The sequence below is a fragment of the Xenopus laevis genome, chromosome 3S (assembly GCF_017654675.1).
Source record: "Xenopus laevis strain J_2021 chromosome 3S, Xenopus_laevis_v10.1, whole genome shotgun sequence".
Taxonomy (NCBI): domain Eukaryota; kingdom Metazoa; phylum Chordata; class Amphibia; order Anura; family Pipidae; genus Xenopus; species Xenopus laevis.
In genome coordinates, this window is record NC_054376.1 from 56,614,177 (window position 1) to 56,640,898 (window position 26,722).

Sequence of the window (26,722 nt, forward strand, 5' to 3'; positions counted from 1 at the left end):
ATCAGGCAACACATGACAAGTTAATTATACTGAGTGCATTTTTGCTCCTTGCCCTGTGGAACTAACATTTACCCAATCCACCCATACTGGCAATTCAGATTCCAAGGCAAGGAAAAAAAAAAATCATAATTCTCAAATTGATAATTCACCCTATATGTGTATAGTTACACACCATAAGAATTACTAGGATGTAGTTTTCCATTCCAGCAGCAAAGTATCACTGCAGATTTTTTCAGATGTTGGCGGCTGAGATCATGCATGTTTCTATATTTTATTTACCATGCAAACTTCCTTTTTATAAAAAGAATCAAAGTTCTTTTTAATTTCAGAAAGCAGTAACATGCATTAATGCTTTGGTCCTCCAAGATTATTTTCTACTGACAAGAACCTGGTAATAAAAAATGATTTCTTACACCCAATAGACTACCTAGCTGGGAAGCTGCCAAAGGGCATCCATCACTCAAGACAAGCTACTCTTAAGCACGGAGAAAAGAAACAGAATAAGCATTTGCTCAAGGACTGATATAATAAATGTATGTTTCTTTGGACACCATGTTCCTAGGTATGTACTGACCATATCTAATCTTTACCATCTTGAAACCTAGTTCTTTAAATGACATCAATCTTTTAAGTATGCTTTAACACTATGTGCACAAATGTACACATACAGTCAGATATGCCCTCAGTTAATGTTCCAATACATTGCATGGGTTGCTCCATACCAATAACAGACTAAAGGAAATATTCCTGGAACTACCTCTCTTGTCTTATAGACAACCACCTTATCTGAGGAAAATGATTGTCAGAAGTGCTCTTCCTAAAACAACAAAAGCAGGTACATTTCCCTGCAACAGATGAGAAAGCTGCAAATAAATCCTGTGTAAAGATCAAGTTGCTATACCAAATACACAAAAAGTATACAGCATTCGGGACTACTATTCATGTGCTTCATCCAATGTGGCATACACGATTAAGTGTACTAGGTGCTCTACAGGAGGCATATACATTGAAACAGTACAAAAACTACACACAAGGATGAACCATCACAGACATACTGTAAGATCAAGACCAAATAATGTGATACACAAGTAGGGCAACACTTCTGCAATCAAAATCAGAGTCTTCAGGACATGAAGGTATTAATTCTAAAAAGGAACTTTAAAACTGAACGGGAAACGAAGAATACATTTATGGAATTTTTTAACATATTATGGCTGGCCATAGATGCAAAGCTCCGATCGTTCGAATCCTCGAATGATCAGATTTCCCTATCTCCCGACCTGCCACTAACCTTCAGTTTAAATAAAGTAGTAAAAGAACAGATCAGCCAATGTCAGCCAATGTTCTGCCCCTAACAGCAATCGTACGAAAGTTTATGTCCGATAAACTGGTGACAGTCTCCCACTAAAAATCGTCCGATTGGCAATGCATGCAGAGATATTATCGGCAGCCAACAGAAATCTTTTAACCTGTCTCAACGACCGATCTCCATGGGACGAAAAATGTCGGGACTCTCCACACGCGGTCCGAAAATCGTGCTTAAGACAATCTTTGTGTGCTTAAGACGGATCATTGCGTGCTTAAAGGAGAAGGAAAGATTAAAACTAAGTAAGCCTTATCAGAAAGGTCCATCTAAATATACCAGTAAACCCCCAAAGTGGTGCTGCTCTGAGTCCCCTGTCAAAAGAAACACTGCATTTCTTTCCTTCTATTGTGTACACATGGGCTTCTGTATCAGACTTCCTGCATTCAGCTTAAACCTCATTGCCCTGGGCAAGAGCATGCTCAGTTTGCTCCTCTTCCCCTCCCCCTCCCTTCTCTACTGTAATCTGAGCCCAGAGCAGGGAGAGACTCAGGCAGGAAGTGATGTCACACCATGTTAATACTGCAGCTCCTATCCTAAACAAACAGAGAGTTTCTAGAGCTGTTTACTCAGGTATGGTAAAACATTCTACAGAATAAATATAGCATTCTAGCTTGCACTATTGCAGCTAATCTATTGGCAATAAAATGCCTCCGTAGCTTTCCTTCTCCTTTAAGGCCAGCTTAAGACAGGCTTTAATTTAGGGTCAGGTTTCATGTTACACTTTGTGACCAGAGTGAATCAAGACCCCTGGACTATTTACAACCCACCCTAATTAATTGTAGTATCTGTAAAATTGATCTCTATCTGTAACTTCCTAATTTATTGCCCATGAATACCTTCCACTGATTTAACAGTATATATGCTTTGCGTTTCCAGTTTTCATTTGTATTTTGCCTAATGAAGGGGCCTTGGTGCTCTGAAAGCTTGCAATGTATTTTTATTGTTAGCCAGTATAGGTATCACTTCTACAATACTTGTTTTTTGTTATTTTTGCTACTGGCTGACATGGTACCACAGTTTTTGTTTTATGCCGTACATGTGTCTCAGAAAAGGGCTGAGTATGATATTCAGAGTGGGCCTTAAGGAAGCTTTATTCCTTTATCTTCACCCAGGAAGTTTGACAGAGAAGTTCAAGTTATTATATTATTGTATTTATGTACATGCTTCATATTGATTGTTTAAAAAATCAATGTGTAACCAACCTGTTCTGGCACCCACTTCTGTCTTTCTTCTGGAGTCCTAGCTTTTGCCTTATAGCCCCTTTGCAGTTCAATGGCAGGCTTTGAGGCAGAGGGGATATTTAATGACTTGGGTCTTCCATTATGCCTGCTAGCACAATGGCCAGAGTCCAATGTTTGGCATATTTCCTTAAGATCCTTTGCAACGTTTTCTGTGACATTATGTTCTGGACTTGTGTCTGTTGTGCTATTGATGCTGCTCATGCTCATACTAATTTTTATTTCAGCCACAATCTGATCAATGTCCTCCTCTGGTTCTTCTGTTTCTCCATCACCTTTCCTTATAGGAAATGGAGATGGAGGAAGTGAGTTTCCATTTGCCTCTGGGGAGTAATAGTCCTGGTATCCCTCCTCATTCTCACTAAAATGGGCTTCTCCAACTTGGTCATGCACCTCCAAAGAACTATCCTCCCCTAATGCATTCATCTGATTTTCTTCTTCTGTCTCTGTATCAATACAGTGCTGCTGCTGTATCTTGGATTCTGTCCATTCATCTTCCACTGCTTCCACACATTCATCTGTTTCTATATGGTTCTCTTCATGTTGAATACACTCCTCGCCATTGCAGTCCATGCCTTCAAGATAACTGTCATCTTCAGGGCAATAACGGATATAATAGGTGATCCCTTCCTCTTCATCAGGAAGTCCTTCATCATATTCTTCATCAGAGGTATTATTCACATAATCAGAACTAGAGTCCCCATCACCACTGTTGTCATTACAGTCATGGTCTTCTTGTGTGTTTGACATGTGTCTGCTCTTCCGTGAGTTAACAAAATCTGGGACTATAACTTCTTCATAAACAGATTCTTCACTTCCAGGGTCCATGGCATGAGGAGAAGGAGGACAAGACCTCGGCCTTTGATCCATTATGCTGGCCATTGTGCTCTGACATTTACGATTTTCCATATTCAACAACTTACATGACCATTATTTCTTGACAAATACTCTGAAAAATAAAAGAACCAAGTTATTATTAACTCAGAAGTTATACTGAGATGTAAAAAATAACTGTATAAGCAACCTATAATTGTATATGGTACTTCTGAGCAATTTATGATTATTGTTGAAAGGAACATACATACATTTGGCGCTGATAAAATTATAGAAAAACAGGTTATAATTGTAAAACAATTGATATACCAGGCAACAGACTACAATCAAAAAGAAAAGCAAATTGTTCTGCATGTTTACAGTGAAACATATCTTATCAATGTGTGTTGAAATGCTTTTGCAAAGGTCAAGTCAATTACAAGAAAATTGTATTCTACATACACAAGCATAACTCTCATACATCATTTTCTGTTTGTTTACCTTAATATGTACTACCGACTATTGATAAGCAGGATTCAGAGATTAAAGTATTAAATGGCTCATTCATTTCTTTGATCTCTACTCTGATAAAAAGAGCAGTGCACCCAGTGACCATAGATTTTCTGAGCATTGTTTAAATGATAAAGTGGAGCAAGAGTATAGCATTGTTTGTTAATAATGCAAAAGTAATCTATAGTAAAGGCAGTTTTAAAATAATGTGTGTTTCTATCACAAAGCCTTCTAGTGGCTGTCATGCCAGGTCTCAAATAAATAAGTTAGCAGCTGATGTTGCTCGACAGCAAGCACCAGCAGTAAAAAGACTTTATTATATAAACATTTCAATAATCTGAAAACTGTTTAGAAAGTAGTATGGTAGTATGTATATATATATATATATATATATATATATATATATATATATATATATATATATATATATATATATATATAAATCAGAGAAATATGAAAGCACTCACAGCATAAAATTTGTAAGAAAAGCTCTTTACTGAAGCATAGTGGACATTGACGTGTTTCGATCTTCTCGGGACCGTCAGGAGGTATACAGGTATTTATATACACTTTGAGAAAGGCTAGAGTGCTAGCCAAAACGTTAGTTGTTTTTTGATCCAATAAACACTTGAAAATTTCTTTTAAGACCTGTGAGTGCAAGCTTCATATATATATATATATATATATATATATATATATATATATATATATATATATATATATATATATATATATATATATATATATATATATATATATATATATATATATATATATATACCTGGACGAGCAGGAACGCACGACCATGAATGCTGCAAGGGCCGGGTGCCAGTCTGTAAACACATACAAAATCCCTCCAATGACGGCACTCCAGAATCAGTCACGCTTGAGTCAGTAGATAAATATCTTAAAGGTTTATTAGGATGAACCGCTAATAAACCTTTAAGATATTTATCTACTGACTCAAGCGTGACTGATTCTGGAGTGCCGTCATTGGAGGGATTTTATATATATATATATATATTATATATATATATATATATATATATATATATATATATATACATATACATATACATATACACAGTATATACAAAAAATCCTGGTGATGGTCCTGAGAGGATCGATATATATGGGATCCATTATACAGAAACCCGTTATCCAGAAAACTCAGAATTACGGAAAGGACATCTCCCATAAACGCTATTATAATCATATAATCTAAAGTTTAAAAAATTATTTCCTTTTTCTCCATAATAATAAAGCAAATATTTTTAATTGATCCAAACTTTATTATTAATTTATTATTTTTAATTAATCTTTATTAGAAGCAAAAGCAGCTTATTGGGTTTATTTCATGTTTTCATGTTACATGATTTTATAGTAGACAAAGTAGGAAGATCCAAATTAAGGAAAGACCCATTATCCGGAAAGCCCAAGGCTCGAGCATTCTGGATAATATGTATATATATATATATATATATATATATATATATATATATATATATATATATACACAAAATAAGTCATTAATTAATTACCACTTGCATGGATAGGTATGCAGTTATGTTAATGTTGCAAATTAGATTTCACTCACTTAAAATGGTATTCAAAATATGAACTCATTGTATGAACATGTATGTAATGTGCCAGTAGAACATTTTCATGCTTCACAAAAAGATATCACTTGCAATTGCAAATACAATTTGTATAAAAGTGCCTTTTACAGGAACTGCAGTAAAAATCTGTGTAAATCCACACCAGCAAAGATATCCTCTGGCAATGATTTATTTGTATACATTGATAATGATTTTGCAATATATAACAGGTTTATTGCTATGCTGGGAGGCTTCTCCAAAGCAGAGTTGGGAAAAATCTATTTCTACTGAAACTGAAAGATTTTCACTAACTTCCGAAATACAATTGTTTAACCAAAGTACTACCATAGGACAGGCCTGTCTAACTGCAGGTGTGCCACTCCAGTCTGTTCAAGGGCTCAGTTGACTTTTAGTCATTATTTAGTTATAAATCACCCTCCAAGCATAAAATGTAATCCAATTATAAAGCATGGACATTCATGTTCATTAGTTATATGCCCTACAAAAAAGAGAGGGGGAAAGCGAGTTAATACCATATTGATTTTAAGATAACTAATACTGTGAATGTTAGATCTAGTGAGACACCATACTTCATATAGTTGATCTATACATCAGAAATCTGTGACTATAAGGTTACAAAATATAGCAATGCCATTTGCAAAGATCTGATTGGTTCCTATGAGCAACATTGCCAGCAATGTGTTTACTTTTTACACAGCCCCTTAATCTTTGTAACTCTGTATATTTATACTAATGTATTGCTATGTTTGTCCTCTCTGTTTATGTTGTTTATTATACTAAAAAAATTAAAGTACTATATGGGGTCCACATTAAAGCACTATTGAATAGTGATTTGTGAATTTGACCCGTTTCGCTTTGCCCAAAATTTGTGAAACGGCAAAAATGTACCAAAATGCATTAAAGTCTATGGGCGACAAATTTTTGATGCGCGATACATTTTTTCACCCATTAGAGTCTATGGGCGTCATATTTGCGGTGAAACTGGGTGAAAATTTTCGCTCATCTCTACTACTGAAGAAAGACATCTATATAAATATATAAAAATGTTATCTTTAATGGCTGTACATCATCATTAAATAAGGAATTCTGACGTTCGCTCCTGTTGCTACAGGAAATTGTGTGATATGATCATTAAAAAATTCCTCTTGGTCACCTTGGGGATTGAATTCCAAATGTTGTTTCTATACAAAAACCTCTAAATGTGGAGGAAATAGCTCATTAGTATAACACAATTTGATTTAATATATGCTCTAAAGATGAAAGGCACGTCTCTTGTTTTAGGGGTGAACATTTTAAATAAAGATTAGATAGACAGACAGATAAAATTCTGCAATGATCGAATAATGCTTGCATATTGATAGTTTTATGAAACAGAATAGTAATCAAAGAAGAAAATTGGCAAGCACTCGTATGCCACTCATTGAATAGAAAAAAGTCAATTATTTCAGCAGTTTAAAACCATCAATGTCCTGACCCTTTTTGTACCCAAATACATAGTCATAGGCATTTCACTGCACTTCACCTCCAGCTACGGGTTCAGGGCAATTCACCTGGGCCACTCGTCTAACTTGGTGAATGTGTTTTCCCTTTTAAGATTCATGCTGTTTGCGAACCCATAAGTGTGGGACCTGGGCTATATACACCCAGGTCACATTAGATAAAGGGTGAGCAATTCATGCTATAAAGGAGATTATTACTACTTCTAGCATTTATAATGTTGAATTGAGCATTTAGAATTGAGATTTTATAATTAGTAGCGTTCCAGTATTATAAATATAGAGAATGAATTGAGCTATATTCATTGACTTATATTAAATGGTAATTGAATAGTAACACAAAGTAAAAACACAGAGAAAAGCGAATGTGGGAAAGTGAAACAAAGAAAGTTGTTTTTTTATGGAAGGAATAGTTTTGGATAGTGCAAATTGGCAGTGCTAGGAGAAATTATTATAAAAGTTATAAAAGTTGTTTGGGTGTACTGACAAATGTATATTTTTTGTACATATGTGAAGAGATGTTCAAAGAAAGAACATTTGCACACACATGAATCCACTGACTAATGGCCAATACATGTGTATCTATATTAGCACCATATGCATTCACAAAATCTGCTAATAGTCTGACTGGCTGATTTAGTAACTGGGGATACTATTCTCTGGTTTAGAAATATGCTCATTGCACTCTGTAACTTCATTCACTGTTGAGCAATGATAACTACAGTTTTATTACAACATCATTTGTTTACAACCTAGTGAAATGCAGGGGGAAAAAATATATTTAGACAGATGCCTTTCAGCAGCTGTAGGATGACATCTTGTATCATACCTCAACAACTGAAGGAGGTATGCCAAGAATATCTAGGTTTAGAACCCCAATAAACATAGGCTGAATTGCGCCTATCTGTAAAGTGAACATGAATTCCCAAAGCCTGAAATCTCATTTGATCAGAATGCAAAAATGCATTAGGAACATAATGGATGGCGCTCATTAGAGCAAATCTTAGCAATTAGAGTGAAGTGACATTTCTTTTCTTGAATTGCAAGCAGTTATGTTTCTGTTGGTATTACAGAAAATGATTAACTTCATTTGCTATTTTTCCATTAACACAGAAATTATATATTTCCATCTGCTAATGGAACTGTGATGAATTAAAAACGGCACTAAAATGCAACTGTTCTCGATAATAGGGTAATTTGGGAATGAGGTTTTTGTATGCTTTAGAGAGTAAGTGCCGTTATGTTATTGGCCACATGGGATTATGGGCTGGCTGTTCCTTGAATACAAACTCAATGCCAGTAGCAAGGTTTTGGCTTAATTTGCAGTGTACAGATAAGAGCTTTAAAGGGGGCAGATGGCAGATTTAGGAAATTATGATACAAAAAAGGCCCAGAATTATTTTTTTTTATTGGTTATTTACTAATGGCCTGTTCATGTCCACAGTGGTTCCAAAACATGTAGCGTATTTAAGGTTATGGCGGTAAAAGCAACTGCCCTCGTTTCTTGGAAACTACACTCTGACACCCTCAACCAGCAGGAAATCCACACATTTGCTCAGTTTATGCAGGAAAACCACTCATTTGCTCAATTTATGCATTTTTGCTGCTATAACAAATCATTTTAAACATTTTATTAGTAGTTCTGTCTCTTTGCATGGTGTGAACATTACCTTTGTTTGTGAGATTATAGTCTGTGATCAGTAACATTGATAAAGTACCCTGTTTCCTAGCAAACTAATTTGGAGAAGCCTGGACACCACACAATTTATAATTTATCCTGAAATAGCATAGCAGGCCTAAAGTAACAGCCAACTATGAAGGAAATTAAAGTTTAAAAGCACTCTTTTACATGTATCCCATGTAGTATTATACATCTAAGAATAAGTAAAAGCTTTTGAGACAATGTATTACTTTTTAATCTCATGAGCTTCATCTGTTGCATGTGCTCCATGCATGCCATGTTAATGCTTCTATAACAACTATGGCCAGAAATAGTTAGGTCCATAAATATTTAGACAGACAACTTTTTTTTTTACAATTTTGGTTCTGTACATTGCAACATTACTACAATGAAGTTTAAATGAAACAACTCAGATGCAGTTAAACTGCAGACTTTAATTCAGTGGGTTGAACAAAAAGATTGCATAAAAATGTGAGGAACTAAAGCCTTTTTTTAATGCAATGACTTCATTTCAGGGGCTAAAAAGCAATTGGACAATTGACTCAAAGGCTATTTCATGGGCAGGTGTGGGAAATTCCTTCGTTATTTCATTATCAATGAAGCAGATACAAGCCCAAGATCTAGTATAGGTACTGGAGCTGATATGAGGGGAGATGTGTTTGTATGTAGAAGATTTTGCTGTGCCATGCAGGTGAAACAAGCCATCCTTAAGCTGCAAAAACAGAAAAAAAAACATCCGAGAGTGGCCAAATCTAGTTTGGTACATTCTGAGAAAAGAAAGAAAGCACTGGTGAACTCAGCAATGCAACATGAAACAACCTGGACATCCACAGAAGACAACAGTGGTGAATGATCACAGAACCATGGAGAAGAGAAACCCCTTCACAACAGCCAAACAAGTGAACAACACTCTCCAGGAGGTAGGCGTATCGATATCCAAGTCTACCATAAAGAGAAGACTGCATGAAAGTAAATACAGAGGGTGCACTGCAAGGTACAAGCCACTCATAAGCATCAAGAATAGAAAGGCTAGATTGGACTTTGCTAAAAAAACATCTTAAAAAGCCAGCACAGTTCTGTGAAAACATTCTTGGACAGATGAAACCAAGATCAACCTCTACCAGAATGATGGCAATAAAAAAGTATGGAGAAGGCGTGGAACAGCTCATGATTGAAAGCATACCACATCATCTGTAAAACATGGCGGAGGCAGTGTGATGGCTTGGTCGTGTATGGCTGCCAGTGGCACTGGGACACTAGTGTTTATCCATGATGTGACACAGGAGAGAAGCAGCCAAATGAATTCTGAGGTGTTCAGAGACATACTGTCTGCTCAAATCCAGCTAAATGCAGTCACCTGATCTGAACCCAATTGAGCATGCATTTCACTTGTTGAAGACTAAACTTCAGACAGAAAGGCCCATAAACAAACAGCAACTGAAAGCCGCTGCAGTAAAGGCCTGGCAGAGAATTAAAAAGGATGAAACCCATAATCTGGTGATGCCCATGAGTTCAAGACTTCAGGCTGTCATTGCCAGCAAAGGGTTTTCAACCAATTAGAAATGAACATTTTATTTTCAGTTTTTTAATTTGTCCAATTGCTTTTGAGCCTCTGAAATGAAGTGATTGTGTTAAAATAGGCTTTAGTTCCTCACATTTGTATGCAATATTTTTGTTCACCCACTGAATTAAAGATGAAACTTTGCAGTGCAACTGCATCTGAGTTGTTTAATTTAAACTCATTGTGGTAATGTACAGAGAAAAAAAGTTGTCTGTCCAAATATTTATGGACCTAACTGTATAGAACCATTATAGCAGATGAGGAAGTATCCTTAAATGAAAAAATCAAAAGGTTTAAGGAATCAATGTTAACGTTAATCCTTGTCCTACAAGTCAATAACTGCTTGTCTTTCAAAAAGATTTCATGACAAATCTATGAGCTAGATGTTCAATTATGGATCAATAAACAGGAAATGATTAATTTGTTGGTTGACTATAAGATGGTCAGTGAGTTTGCATTCAAAGCATGTAATGACAATTTAATTAGCAGTTAACTATACCACAATCGCTGTGGGATTTAAAAGGTATATGGGTTCTTGATTTTGGTACATGCCTATATAAAATCAAGATCAAACTTTTTAATAGGGGTGGGTGGATCTATTTTTCAGAAGAGGTACATAGTAAATTATTAGCCTCTAAAATGGGTAAAACAGCATATAGGGAGGTTATAAATGTTTATAAGAAATATATAATAAATAACCATATCAACTTCAGAGCGCAAATCAGAAGCAAGGAAGAGAAAAAAAATCTATTTGATGTGGGTTAGTACCACTATAGTCAAAGCCACAACAAGAGAATAATCGTGGTGGGTCCAGTTGATTTAACAGACTTATATTCACCTGTATTCAGCAAAAAGCAAAATCTTATCAATTCCAAACCATCAGCTATCTTGTGCCACTTTTAAATGAAAAAAACTTCCTGAATTGAGTAATTAAAAAGTATGTACAGTCCATGCACACTAAAACATGAAGATCTACTAGCCAAACGAACTTGAGGGAAATTCCTTTTTTATTGTGAATAAACTACAGAAGAGCTTTAGATTCCATGTATTCCCAAAACATGTTATGAACTGTGTTATCCTATTTCACCATTGACATTCTATATATTAACGAAGGTTCTGATACCCAATATACACAACTGGCCTAAAAACCCACACAAAAGCACTGAGATCAAGACACTGTTTAAAGATGCTCATATGGGTTTATTTTCCCCATTAACTCACTAACTCATTAACAATGCAATAGTAAACATACTAATTTCATTTAACTGGTTTTTATCTAGATCAATAAATAGGAAAAGGAAGGAAAAAGTATTTTAATGCATTCAGTTGACATTTTGAAACACATTTCCCACTATTTTCATTGAAAAGATAATTTAATTGGATAATCATAAGCTCTAATTGATGAGTAATTGTTCATTTAAATCTATTCCAAGGCACAGTGGCAGTGGAAAAGGTTAAAAGTAAGCTTTCAAGAGGCAATTTCTTGCCACAATGGCCCTTTCTTTTTATTACTGCATCTATAGTCACAGGGCACAAATCAAATGACAAGTCTGACAGCAGTGTGCTAGAATGTGATGCCTCGTGATGACAAGTTCAAATCCAGAGGGGTGTCCTAAGCATTTTGCCTGCTTTCTGCTATTACATAATAATGCTTCAGAAGCCACATTCTGTGCATAAAAATATCCCTTGATTAGAGTAACTGTTCATTGGAGTGATTGCAGTTTGCTACAATTAAAATTGTTGCTTTGGAGATGAAAATGGCTTAAATTGCCAATGATTGCCTCCACATATTATGATGCTCTACTTTTAGTTAATACAGTTAGTTAATGCAGTTAGTTGCTGTATTGTTTAATAAACTCCCTCTTCATCTTCTGCATAAAAAAATGTGCATCTTGGTTGATGCATCTATCTATGGGAGCCCAACTAACTGTTTCTTAACACCTACCTAGAACTGCTACCATTGGCAGGCTTAAATCATTCAGGCAGTATGCTATGCCTAATTTCCAGATATATGAATGGTCAAGGTTTTTGAACTGTCTCAGTTTAAATTATTGTATTGTAATACTCATGCCTACTTTTCAAGCAAGGTAAATTGGCAAAGGGTCCATGAAAATGGTTTTCAAATTTTTGCAACATACATTATAGTGCTAGTTAGTTATTGGTCAAGCTTAGCGAGTACCTATTTTTTTTCACCAGGCATGGATTTGATGCCGAGTTACCCAGCTAAGTAACTTGGTCCTATTAAAAGTCATTCTCTGTAGCAATGTTTAAAACCCGATTATATGAGGGGTCTGTATATTTATTTGGGAGTTGGGGTTGTTGCCTCTCTAAAGGTATTTCCCAAGTCACCCATGGCAGACAATTCACCAACATGGGTTAATCCCGCCTATCAGGTCACTGGACAGGAAAGAGTTAACGATCGGTATAAATACCTTGCTCCTCCCAGCAATCCTCGTCTTTTTTCCTGTCCAGGTCACGACAGGCTGCTACAGACTGCTACAGGCTGCTACAGATGGCTAAAAGGCTGCTAAGCTTACCATACCAGAGTGGGTCTCTCTCTCTCTCTCTCTCTCTCTCTCTCCCCTCTGATGCCTCCAAGTGCACCCTATACGGGTTGTGGTGAGAAGAACCCGTTGGGCAGGGTTGTGTGCTGGAGCTGCTGTAAGAATTCCCTCCTAAAGGTAGAGAGGAGGATGAAGCAGTCCAGAGGATCAGCCGTTTCAGATGGATTCGAGGCTGGGTAAAGTGTTTTGTTCCATGGAAGAGCACACGCGCCAATATTGACGCGGACGCGCGTCGAGTACGGACGCGGAAGCGCGTGTAAGACGCGCGCCTGAGTTCACGCGTACGGAGTGACGCGTGCCGGAAGTGACGCACGCGGAAGACGCGCGCTCAAAGAAGACGCGCGCCCGGAAATGGACGCGCGCGCCCGGAAGTGACGCGCGACCGGACTGACGCGCGGGAAAACGGCGTCAGGAAGTGACGCAATAAGAAGACGCTGGCAGTGTGTGCAAGGCTGGCGTTTTGGCTGGATGTGATAGTACACTTCGCCGGAAGTTGGAGAGCGTTGGTTCACTCGGCTACAGACTGTGAGTGCCTTTCCAGTGGAATCTTGCTTTTGTAATTGAATTTATGCTTATGGAATAACCTTTCAAGGCGTAGTACAGAGGTTCGGAAGGCCAGAAATTGATCTTATGGCCACGGACAAAAACCACAAGTGCAGCAGGTTCTTCTCCAGGGCACCATGTCCTCTGGCAGAAGCAGTGGATGCACTCCTCCAGGATTGGAGCAGGATATTTGGTTATGTTTTTCCGCCCTTTCCAATGATTTGGAGGGTGTTGAAAAAGGTGGATGTCGAAAAAGCCTTGGTCATAGCCATAATTCCGTATTGGCCGAGACGCCCTTGGTTTCCGCTCCTGCAGAGTTTGGCAGTGGAGCCACCTCTGAGACTGCCTCTTCAGCCGGATTTGTTATCCCAGGGCCCAGTGGTCTACGAGGGAGTGGATTCCCTGTCACTGACGGCATGGAAATTGAAAGGCAGAGGCTAGCAGAATATGGTTTCCAGGAAGATCTGGTGAATTTCTTATTGAAGGCTCGGAGGGCTTCTACCTCGGCTCAATATTACAGGGTCTGGAAGTGTTTCGCAGAATTTGCAGTACAACACAAGTTTGACCCAAAAGATCCTACTGTCCAACAGGTGATTCAGTTCCTGTTTGTGGGTTTCCAGAGAAAACTTAGCACAAGCACCCTGCGAGGTCAAGTCTCCGCATTATCTGCATTGTGTGGTCATTCCTGGGCGGAGGAGCCTCTGGTTAACCGGTTCTTCAACGCAATGAGAAGGGTGTGTCCTTTCAAGAAATCCAGAGTTCCACCTTGGGACCTTACGATTGTCTTACGAGCCTTAATGTCTTCACCTTTTGAGCCTTTGCGGAAAGCCTCGGACTGGCATGCGACGTTGAAAGTCCTGTTTCTGGTCGCTATTACCTCAGCTTGCAGGGTTGGTGAGATTTCTGCTTTGTCAGCAAAAGAGCCAGACACAGTTGTCTATCCGGACAAAGTGATTATGAGACCATCTTTTGAGTTTCTTCCAAAAGTAATCTCCCAATTTCATGCCGATTTGGAAATTACACTACCTTCTTTCTGCCCGTCTCCAAAGTCTAACAAGGAGCGAGAATGGCATACTTTGGACTTGGTGAGGGCCGTTTCGCATTATCTGACGCGAACGAAGGATTGGCGAAAATCTGACAAGTTATTCCTGATTCCGAGGGGCCCTAGAAAGGGTATGGCACCAGCTAAATCTACGATTGGCCGCTGGATTGTCTCCTGCATTGCTCTAGCTTATCGGTTGACAGGCAATGAGATTCCTAAGGACCTGAGGGCTCACTCTACAAGAGCCATGGCTACTTCCTGGGCGGCGGAAGCCAAGGCCCCGCCAGACCTCATCTGCAAGGCTGCGAGGTGGACATCTTCTTGTACCTTCATTCGTCATTACAGACTGAATGTGATGTTGTCTCAAGATGCAAAGTTTGGAAGAAAGATTTTGCAATCTGTTGTTCATGCTAAATAAAGTTTTTTGGTTGATCGATAATGGTCCCTCCCTTCTTTAAGATTGGGGAAATCCCATGTTGGTGAATTGTCTGCCATGGGTGACTTGGGAAATATAGAAATTTTTTTCATACTCACCGTAATTTCTATTTCCAAGTCACTTCCATGGCAGCATTCACCAACTTCCCTCCCTTCTTCTGGAGCTTGTTACTAGACGAGGATTGCTGGGAGGAGCAAGGTATTTATACCGATCGTTAACTCTTTCCTGTCCAGTGACCTGATAGGCGGGATTAAACCATGTTGGTGAATGCTGCCATGGAAGTGACTTGGAAATAGAAATTACGGTGAGTATGAAAAAAATTTCTATATTTTTAGGTGGATGGAGATGCAAGTATACATTTTTAACTTTGAATAATAAAAATGATATATTTTTTAACTTAAAACTTTTATGGTACTGTGGATCCGTTTGAGTGCCAGGCAGCCCTGTTCTTTCATCGTGCCGCTACCTAAATCTGGGGGTCTGGTGCACCCAGACCACATCTTCTATTCGGTGAGATATTTACAATATATTCTGGGGCACCTTGTCTCTCTAAACATTGGAATCTAATTCAAATATTCACCACCTAAATCTTGACGAGTTCATGTACAAGTCAATGGCAGAGGTCCATTGGGCCATTTAGAGAAGTTAATTGCCCTTTCTCTCAGGAGAAATTCCTGATTCGTACAAATCGAATACGATTTGAATTTTCGGGTCGGAACCATCGAATATTAGACAAATTTTTTCTTAAATAACCTCCCAGTCGAATTGTGAGAGTATATTCGAATTAAAAAAAAATCACACAAAAATTTACCTTTGAGAAATGGGCCTCCCCATGTTGAGTATTCATTGTATCAGTGTTACAGCTGAGGCAATAAGAATATGAAATAATCTCCAGTTTATGTTGAAATACATTTAGGATCAAAAAATTAAGCAATTACTTGCTTAGCACATTATATAGAGACATAAAATAATGAAGATTCCTTGTCAAAATCCTTTTAGTTCTTTGCCTCCAAAAGCTAATATGACTAGTCACTGTGTGATTTATCTCTGGATTTTCCAAGCATATAAAAATCTGTATGTGTCCTTATGTAAATCACCTAGCAGATGCAGATTGAAATACAGAGATACATTATTTGTACTGAGCTTTCAATAAATGCACTAATGAAAACACAGTGAAAAATAAAATTAAGGTTTTAGCATACAAAAACATTATGGGGCAGATTTATCAAAGGTCGAAGTGAATTATCGAATTAAAAAACGTATTTCGAAGTAATTTGTATTGTGTAAATAAGAAATTAGAAAATGAAACATGCATTTTAATGGTTCCATGGATCCATCTTAATTGCCATTTCTGCCTGTAGCACAAGTGCAGCAGTGACCATAGCTGGCTCATTCTTCTATTAACTATATTATCTTGCAGACCTCCATCAGTCTACTGTATTTAATTCACTCTTTTCCAAAAGAGTTTTGAAAGCATCATTGGGTTGTACAGTTTAATAAATCCAACTCATTGCACAAAGCAGGACAGAGACTAGATGAGAATATAAAACAGCTTACAAAAAAACATCTGACATCCAAGACATAAAAGCTTTGCATATTCCTTGTGAAAATACAACTTTATTATCAGCTTCATCATGGTAAGGCTCTGCTTGGCAAATTCTGTAGAGACTTCACGGGACCTAATATCTTGCATCTCATCGATTGGAGGACAAACAAAACTCTAGCTATGATAAGAAAATCACAGACTTAATCATTCCCTACATTATTCTATTTTAACTCCTTTAAAAACTAAATATTATTATTGCTGTAAATTGATTAACTTTTTCACTGCAGCACTAGTCTAATTTTTAATGCCACAAAACTAACATTGCAAAGATCAATTAACTATTTTTTAAATTATATTTTTTATGCACATTTGTTTTTTTAAAGTACAGGTATGGGACCTGTACATGCTCAGGACCTGGAGCCTTCTGGATAAGGGGTTTTTCTGTCATTTGGATCTTCATACCTTAAGTCTGCTAAAAATTATTTAAACATTAAATTAACTAAATAAGATTGTTTTGTAGTGGAACTGCTGCCACACTAATGTTTAAACCCTGGTTTCCCGTTACAGTGAAAGTTTTGGGCTAATGCAATGACCTTCTCCAGTCCATGAGAGCATGGAATTAAAATTTGCATCCCTCCAGCTCTTAATGAAAACACAATTTTGCTCTCAAAACTAGAAGAGCTGCCTTTTAGTTAAAAAATAAGAAAACAGACATTTGGGTCTTAAAGTTATCCAGGGTGGTTTTTGTTATGTGCCATCTGAGGCAAGGTTCTCATAATTTTCAAAGCTTTCTGGATAATACATGTAATATGTTAGTTTGTCCAATTAGCTATTTCGTTTTATTGAGATTCTCTAAATAATTCCAAAATCTTTCAAGTCCCTCTAAAAGGCAGGAACCCATGATCACATCATCGCTCAGCAGGGTACTCCATACCTGCTCTCACTGTAATGAACCATTTGTGTTGCTTCTTTGGACAAATTAGGACAATTGTGCTCTTTAAATCTAAAGGATTTGCATCTTGTTTCTATATAAAAACTGTTCTTTTATGCAATAGTAAAGAGTTGTTTCCCCCTCCACATCAACTTTTCTCTAGAGAAATTGCCAACTTTTGCAGTCTTCCTTATATTTTAATTGTTCTATTGCTTTTATTAGTTTAGTTGCACATCTCTTCTCTCTCCAGCTCAAGGTGAGGACTTACAAGCCAATATTGTTTAATTTATCAATAATTACTATATCTACTGGACCTTATGAAAGTTTCTTCAGACTCATCTTAATCAAATGATAAAGTGTTTACTTAGTTATATCAGAATAGTTATAACAGAGAGGTATATGAAGACATTCCTTTTGTCTTCGGTGTTTGTAAAATTCTGTCTAAAATCTACCGAAGTCAATGTTAGCCTATGGGGAAGGTCCCCATAGGCTTTCTAAGCTTTTTTGGGTCAAAGAAAAATTGTTAGATCGTACGAATTGCGGTAAATCCTTCAACTTCAATATTCGAAGTCAAAGGATTTCCATTCGGCAGTCGAATATCGACGGTTAATTAACCCTCGATATTCGACCATAAGTAAATTTGCCCCTTAATGTCTGGATAATTGAATTCACCCAAGGTTGTTGAAAGGAATGGCAATCTCCCTTTGAAATTTATTTTTAAACAAATGTGAGGCAAAAAGGAATATTATTTTGTTGTTTACTATCCAGTGTGGTAGAGGACAGAAACAATACAGAGCTTTGATTTATCCAGTGAGTTATGTACCCACAGCACATATAGAAATGAGCAGAGCACCAGACCACCTTGTATAGTATCAAAAAGACTGCATTTGGAAGTCTCCAGATGATTATTAACCTAAGGTGAGAGCCCTTATCAATATTTCTGTGCATACTTTACAAATTGTGTAAAGTGTACACCGCTGTCTTTGAGTCTATCCTTCAAAACCATGTCCACGAAATAGTTGTCATTTGATTGGCTTAACTAGCAGCTCATTCTTTACGTTATATCCATCACCATTAATTTTCACATACAATAACAAAAACGTCAAATTTGTTTTAGAATTTGGATTTTTGTATTCAGAAATGTATTACACATACACATTGAGTTTGCATCCCCACTGCAGTGTAGACACAGAGGACAGATTTCAAGGCTTTCTTACATGAGCATAGACAAATGTATTGGTAATACTGACTCTTTTGTATCATGTTTCATTGAAAATGTATAGTCAATACTTTTTTCACAGGCATCTTTAGAGGAAGCATAACAAAAAGGACAAACCTTCTTCTAGCGTAACCCTGTATAAGAGAGTTAGAATATGTGTATGCGCAAGTTCCTACTGAGAAAACACAGTTATACAATATATATGCATAACTACCATTTGGGTGAGCTGAGACCAGCAAGGTTTATAGAAATAGCTGGGTCAAAAATAGCTGATTTTAGTGATCATACTGCAATCAATATTTATGATTTGGTAAACAACCACCTTTACTATATCCAGTGTATTGAATTAACTTTGTGTCAATCCCTATTATCAGAGACAGGACTAAAGACCCAAAGATTAACAACATTTGCAACTGGGCCCCCTCCACAAAGCACTTCCAAGGAGACACCACCCACCGTGCTCTTACCGATATCACTTGCCACGGTCTGCTTCTTCAGGAGGATTGGCTTGGAGTATTACACATTTACTTGGTTGCAGAGAGTTATTTTTAAATTTGCATTAGTCCATGGATACAAAGTTTATACTCTCTGTATACTAGATAAATGAAGCCTCTACATCCCTGAACTATAGAGGCCCCTTGGTAAAAACAGCTAGATTGAGTTCTCTATTAAAACCATTTGAGTTGAAATTATTCAGATTATAGATCCAGAATATTTATGTTTTTTTCTGTCTATCTCCACCTCTTAAACAAATATACTCAAAAACTTAAATTATTATTCCCTTTTGTTGTTCCAAATAATATTGGGAAATACTGTGGGGCAAACATATAAAAAAATCGAGACTGCAGGGTTTTTCACAATTTCAGAAAAAATGTACCTAAGAAATTAGTTGAATTGGAACCATGGAAATGGAATAATGTGATTTTCTTTTGCAATCAACATTTTTTTCCATTTCTTGTCTACATATGCTAGTGATTGCGAAAAAAAAAGTTATTAGAGTTTTGCCTCAATTATTTTTTTAATTGGTTCTGACTCACCTAAACGTTTCCATGGCCCAACCAAGCACTGAAATAAAGGGCTACTCATCTTTCAATTAACTTTAAGTATGACTTGGACATTGATAGTCTGAGACAATATACAATTTATTTTAATTTTTTTATTATTTGTGGTTTTTTGGTTATTTCGATTTTTGTCCAGCTGCTTTCTGGTTGCTAGGATCTCGTTTAGCTTAGCAACCAGACAGTGGCTTGAATGAGAGACTGAGAAAGGGTCTGAATATAAAGAAAAGGAATACAAAGTTACAATAATAATAAAATTGTAAAAGAGGAAGGCAAATAAAAACAATAAAAAATGAATGACAAAGACCAGTTGCTAGCAATATGGCATTTTTGAACTCAGTAAAAGTTAAAAGTGATCCACCCTTCAACCTTTGTTTATGACTGCATTGCTATGTGATAAGTTGGCCCCAGTCATGTGATATAATGGATAGACATCCGACTACATGAAAATAAAACTGTGCTTTAGAAAAACTTCACCAATATGCTCTTATAGGAAAGCTTACTGACAGACAGGACCACTTTTTATTGCAATATTGTGATAACCATAATTGTCTTGGTGTTAGGTTAAATGAAAGATTTGAGCTAAAGACTCAACCATGGCCAGTCAGCAAATGTGCCTGCATGTCTTACAAATACTCAAAGTGTGTCACTCCAATTGTGGAGAAGGAATAATACTGACACTTTTAATTACCTTCCATTCAGATTCAGTCTGCAACTGGAACAAGTGAATAAGTGCTTGTGGGTGCGAAACGCGTAGGGCGGAGTATCGGTTGGTCTGTATGCCTACTTTTTTAATATTTATGATGAATAAAAAGTGATTTTTTAACTTTAAGAATTGACTGGAAATATATCTTTGAATTTTTGCAACTGGAACTTTGCCCCAAAACTTGCCGATGGCTCGTGAATGAAAAAAAGTAATTTAAGCCTTTCTCTGCTTCAGTTGAGAAACAGTATGTGAGGTCTGCGTCTGGCATTCATTGGGCACAAAAAATAACTCTGTGCCTGAGCACAATCCGAGCTTCTCTGGATTACTGTTCATCCAAGATGAAAACATTCCCCTTGCTAGGTTTGAATCATCCTCTCCTCATATTTTATTATCCATATATTCTTCTGCATTTCATATTAAAATAACTGCTGGGAGTAGAAACATGCAAGGAACAGAATGTACCAGAATATGACATTTCAAATACATTGGACCATTTTAGAAAATATATTAGATTGCAAGCTGTAAAGGATAGGGGCTGCCTTCATAACGAAATTCTTACCATATGGAACTTAATCTCAGTATATTTACACTTATTTATTACAATGCTTGTCCTTCCTGTGTGTATGTTTCTATAGCGCAAAATTGTACAGTGCTGCCCATCCTAGTACAGCTATATACAGAATACACAGAAATGCAGGCATGTAGGTTAGGCTTAGGAAAGGTGTGATATAAAAGATACTACTGTCACCAGCATCAGAGTATTAAAGCAAGAACATCCAGCTACTCCCAAGGTACTGTATTACATGTCCACCAATTTACTATGACATGTTAGGAAATTAGAATGCTACTGAGATGATTGGTTCAAAGGTGATGTCCCTTGCAGTTTCCACCTGTTGGTGGGGTGAAATCTGTACAATAGACAGCATCAGGAACTTTTCAAAAAGATAGGATAATGGGCACTGAAGAATGATTTTTTTAATCTTGGCAGTTCAGAAGAAAAAAAGTTTGCTATTCCCTTTTAAAGTTGCACCAACACAATAAAATATACATTGCTGCAACACAAGGAGATGGAAAAGAGCTAAAGAATTAGAAAATAGAGATATTTATAACACCCTCTTGCAAAGTCTAAAAAGACTTTGGTTCTTACATCTGGCTGAATGCTTTCCATGCAATTCAGTCAATCAATCTCTTTTGTGCTGCAAGCCCATCTGTACTTTTATTTTTTTATGCTATTGATGTCAAGATGTACTCTGGAGCTGGTTTGATTGCTTCCTTCGTATAAGTTGTTTCTAAATCTATCCTCGTGCTCTGTAGCACCAAGATCCCAGTATACACACAGTTGCAGTGTAATGGCAATTCTTAAAATAATCGTTTTACTTAAATGTGAGCATACATTATGACTACGGCAACCATTAGAGAGGGGGGGGGGAGCGAGAGAGTCAAATATGGTAAAACATTTAAAAAAGCATTGGAATGATTTGAAAATAAACACTAATTCATACATACAGAGGTTATTTTTTGGGCTTACACCTATAAAATAAGATGCTAAGCACAAATGAAGGACTAATAAAGGATGTTAAAAAATATATTTCCTGTGCGTCCATTTTTAATTTTAGTAACCTCCAAAGCCTAACCTACTTTTATAGATTGGACTGGGCTGGAAAGACATGAGGAAACAAACAGGTTGCTGCTGGTCCAGACCCATTATTGCCCAGAACTTGCCCCCACCCTGGTCCCAGTCATGGCTGCAAGAAGGAGAAAGGAATGCACGGGGGGGGGGCGGAAGGGGCTTTGTGGCTGGGGCAGGGAGGTGTGGGGGGGGGCCTGAAGTAACAGCCCTGGTGTGCCTTGGACCCCCAGCCCAGCCCTAGATAGGAAGCCTAAAATGAATACATCCATCAGTTAAATCATATTTTGCATAAGGAAATTATGGGATTCAAACTAAAGAGTTAAAGCACAGAAAGAAGTAGATATGATGTAAACTATTAAAATATTCTGACAGTCATTGTTATAACTAGACATTAGTGGGCCCTACAAAAAATATATTAAAATACACAAAACCTCACTAAAACAACCTATTTTGCTAACATACATTGCTATCTGTTCTTCCTGGGCCTATGGCTGTCCTTCAGGCTGTGCAACATGAGCGCTATATGCGACAAGAACTTCAGGCTGGTCAAAATCTGTCCATTTGAGACACAGATTACCACAGTCACAGAATAAAATGGGGTGCCCTGCTCACAATATCTTAGATAAAAGAATCACTGAACTAAAGACTTAGATTGGGTGCTTTGCAAATTTCCGAAATTGGGATCCTCTATACCACTTTACACAGGGTTCTCATTACCTAGGAATCTGTACCCCCTAATAGTAACTGGGTCTGCCGGCCTTATCTATGCCCCAGTTAAGAGCTTCTTTCTAATTAAAATCCAGAATCCCACGTGCAATACAGAGGAGCTGTAAAAAAACACTTCATTGAGTGATGACAACACTATTCTAATAAATCCCACTTCAATCAACATGAACATTGTCAATTGCATTAAGATGCAGATGTGTAAGAAACCTATATGTGTCAGGGTAGTATTCTTAGCAACTGTTATGAAGAAGCTTCAGTCTTTGCACTATGATACTATTTAAACAATTGTATTGAGTGGCTAAATACTGCTCCCCCCCCCCCGCACCCTCGCAACCACTTTTCTGTGTCTTATCAGCATTGTGGTGTGACACGTTTTGTGCACTATAGCATCTTTGGTCTGTGTCTGCAGCAAAAGGAAAATAGAAATGCTGTCAGCTTCCCAGGGGTGATAACCCAGTATATTCACTGACAAATAGCTTCTTACCTACAAGGACAACAGAAACATGAATTTATAGGATAACACTGTTTACACCAGAACATTTCTAGGCTAAGACTGACCATGCATTTTAAGTACACATTTCCCCAAGCTCAGTCCATGAAATTTCCCTACAGGGAAGGTTTTCACAATTTGTAACATTTCATTCTTTAAGAACCAGCCCTTTCATCAGATTTTGTCTCAGCATCTACAGTCCCTATAACATACATGGAAATTAATTACTTTCACAGTCTTAGCAGTAAAACAATCTCCTTCTACAATGAACATTTACAGTATAACTTGTGTTAAAATGTGTATATTTTAAAAATAATTAGCAAGATCAGAAAGGTTTCAATTAAAACTTAAATAAATAACCTTTCTCCATAATGGGGACTTCAACCTCATTTTTGCAATAGAATGATTGAATTGAATTCCCAGATGAGTGAATTTCTACCCATACATGACATTCTATTATGGCAAGTATATTTGGATGTTCTCAAAACACACAAGTCTTCCTGTGATACAGTTACAAAATCAAGTGGTTGAAAAAAAAGATCAAAGTTCATAAAGTTCAATCCCTCCAAATGAACACAAGTGTACAAAATATGACTGGACAAATTGGGGTTGTTCACGCTGGAGAAGAGGCACTTAAGGATCATATGATAACTATGTATAAATATATAAGGAGATCATATAATAATCTCTCTAATGCTTTATTTACCAGTAGGCCTTTCCAGCTGACACAAGGTCACCCATTCCGATTAGAAGAAAGGAGGTTCTGTCTAAATATTCGGAAGAGGTTTTTTTTCAGTGAGAGCTGTGAAGATGTGGAATTTTCTCCATGAATAAGTCATACAGCCTTATAGATACACAAGATAGCTTTAAAAAGGGCTTAGATGGCTTTTTAGCAAAGGAAGGAATACAGGGTTTATGAAGGATAGAACATAGTACAAGTTGATACAGGGACTAGTCCGATTGGCATCTTGGAGACAGGAAGGAATTTTTACAGGCAAATTGGAGAGGCTTCAAATAGGTTTTTGCCTTCCTCTGGATCAACTAGCAGTTAGACGGGTTAAGATAGAGTTAAAAGGTTGAACTTGATAGACTAGTGTCTTTGTTCAACCTAACTTACTATGTTAATATACTGTATATTCAGTGTGCATGCCAAGAGTAGTAGCGTCCACAGTGTTAAGGCTAGGCACTTTAAATTTTCAGCCTTACTGTACAAATATTGGTGAATGTATGGGTCTCCTGCTGGAAGGCACTTTTAGAAAGCCCATCCTGCACATCCAATGAAAAGCTTCTGCTATTAGTTGCTATCATGTATGGCACTAGGGCTTCACCTCACTCAGAATTACCAAATATATGGCCAGAGTGGATAATAATATCAGGCTGTGCATTCTGCATGCTGATAGGTCAGATGATATGACAGTCTGTGTACAGTAGCATTTAATAATTATAAACCCTGATGGTTAACTAAAGCATAGTTTCTTTAACCTGCCATAATGTCTCACGAACAGAACAATACTCCCAATACCTGTGCTGCTAAGCAAGTAGAAGACTACTCACTTACTGATTAGGCAGTGTGGTTGCTTGAAGATCTAGAATACTGTCCAACTTCCTCTGGGCCAATATCCACCACAATTTAAGGAAGAAGAAACACACAATTCATGGTGGGCTATTGCCCTACAGTGTTTAAGTTCAAGGATGGTTTACCTGAGGAAGATGTTGTTCCAGAAAGCATGAGTCTTTAGTTTTTGCTTTACAATAAACACTGTAGGGTGATAGCCCATCAATTACTCCATATACTTTCTCCCTTTATTTGTGTTGAATATCTTGAATATCTTGAAAACATTCACTGATGTTGAAGCAAACACATGCCAATAATAAGAGGTCTTTAATGAAGCTTTTTATATCAAAGTCGAATGTACAGCCCTCATAATTGGATAAGGCTGTATTTGTCTGCAGCAGCAATAAATACATTATAATGTTTTTCAATGACTGCTTGCAAATTATGTATGTGTATGTATGTGTGTTTTATTTATTTATTTGTAAAGCAATACATGACTTTATACCCTTGGTAAATATAAATCTAGATGTACAAAATCTGATAATATTGTGTTTTTCAATTTTAGTTAGTATGTTTCTAATATCCTCAACAAATTGCATAACGCTGAATTATTTCCTAAGCATAAATGGAATTTTGCCTATTACTTCATATTCATAAATAAATGTGGCATTTCAAAATGTAGTTTTGTACAATATATTAAACAAATTGAAATGAGAGTATGAATGTGAATTTCAAATTACTTTGAAGAATGGCAGTACTCTTTAACAAAAAAGCAAAACAACTTTTGATCTAAGATATTTTCTTTAATGTTATGTTCAATAGAATTTTTTGACAAGTCTTTTATTATTCCCCACTGGAATGTCTCAAAATCACCATTAAAAGGTGTGTAAATTTCCAACATTTTAATGCAAAAACTTTGCGGCACAATCTTGGTAGTCTTGGGAATAAGACTTGGATGATTTTATTGTCTGTTTTGTATCATTGGGTAAATAGGAAATGGAAACCTTATTTGATTTTTTTATAAATTACTGACCAGAAAATAAATTGACATACAATATATATTTCACACTGTTATAAGCTTGATATTAATGTAATAGATGACAGCTATATGCATGCATTCAACATACCTTAAAATAAATATTAGAAATTACATTAAAACTCAGGGAGCAAATAAAGTTCATATAAATGTGAGGATATAAAGGACTAACATTAACAGAGTCAAAGCATTTAACAGTCTCCTTTACTGTCACTTTAGTGGCCTAATCTTTAAAGGGATACTGTCATGGGAAAAAAAAAAAATTTTTCAAAATGCTCCAGCAGAATTCTGCACGGAAATCCATTTCTCAAAAGAGCAAACAGATTTTTTTATATTCAATTTTGAAATCTGACATGGGGCTAGACATTTTGTCAATCTCCCAGCTGCCCCTGGTCATGTGACTTGTGCCTGCACTTTAGGAGAGAAATGCTTTTTGGCAGGCTGCTGTTTTTCCTTCTCAATGTAACTGAATGTGTCTCAGTGAGACATGGGTTTTTACTATTGAGTGCTGTTCTTAGATCTACCAGGCAGCTGTTATCTTGTGTTAGGGAGCTGCTATCTGGTTACCTTCCCATTGTTCTTTTGTTTGGCTGCTAAGGGGAAAAGGGAGGGGGTGATATCACTCCAACTTGCAGTACAGCAGTAAAGAGTGATTGAAGGTTATCAGAGCACACGTCACATGACTTGGGGCAGCTAGGAAATTGACAATATGTCGAGCCCCATGTCAGATTTCAAAATTGAATATAAAAAAATCTGTTTGCTCTTTTGAGAAATTGATTTCAGTGCAGAATTCTGCTGGAGCAGCACTATTAACTGATTCATTTTGGAATTTTTTTTTTTCCCATGACAGTATCCCTTTAATCTAAACTTTAACCATCCATGCTAGCAAATAACACTGGAATGCTTGTGGAAAACCAAAGTCATTAACCCTAAGACCCCAGTAGAAATGGCTGAAT

At 36.9% G+C, this 26,722-nt stretch overlaps 1 protein-coding gene across 7 annotated transcripts in view; it reads right to left on the reverse strand.

Annotated features, from left to right (window-relative positions):
* Nucleotides 1-26,722, reverse strand: part of apba2.S (amyloid beta (A4) precursor protein-binding, family A, member 2 S homeolog) — a 146,102-nt gene that overhangs the window by 63,589 nt on the left and 55,791 nt on the right. For 6 of the 7 annotated variants that reach the window (XM_018254382.2, XM_018254381.2, XM_041587701.1 and 3 more), the window contains one exon: nt 2,569-3,553. In XM_018254382.2, the coding sequence (XP_018109871.1) occupies nt 2,569-3,513 (945 nt within the window). In that variant the 5' untranslated portion in view covers nt 3,514-3,553. Of the gene's footprint in view, nt 1-2,568; nt 3,554-24,733; nt 24,793-26,722 lie in introns of those variants that run through there. The other variant, XM_018254384.2, reaches the window with a different exon arrangement.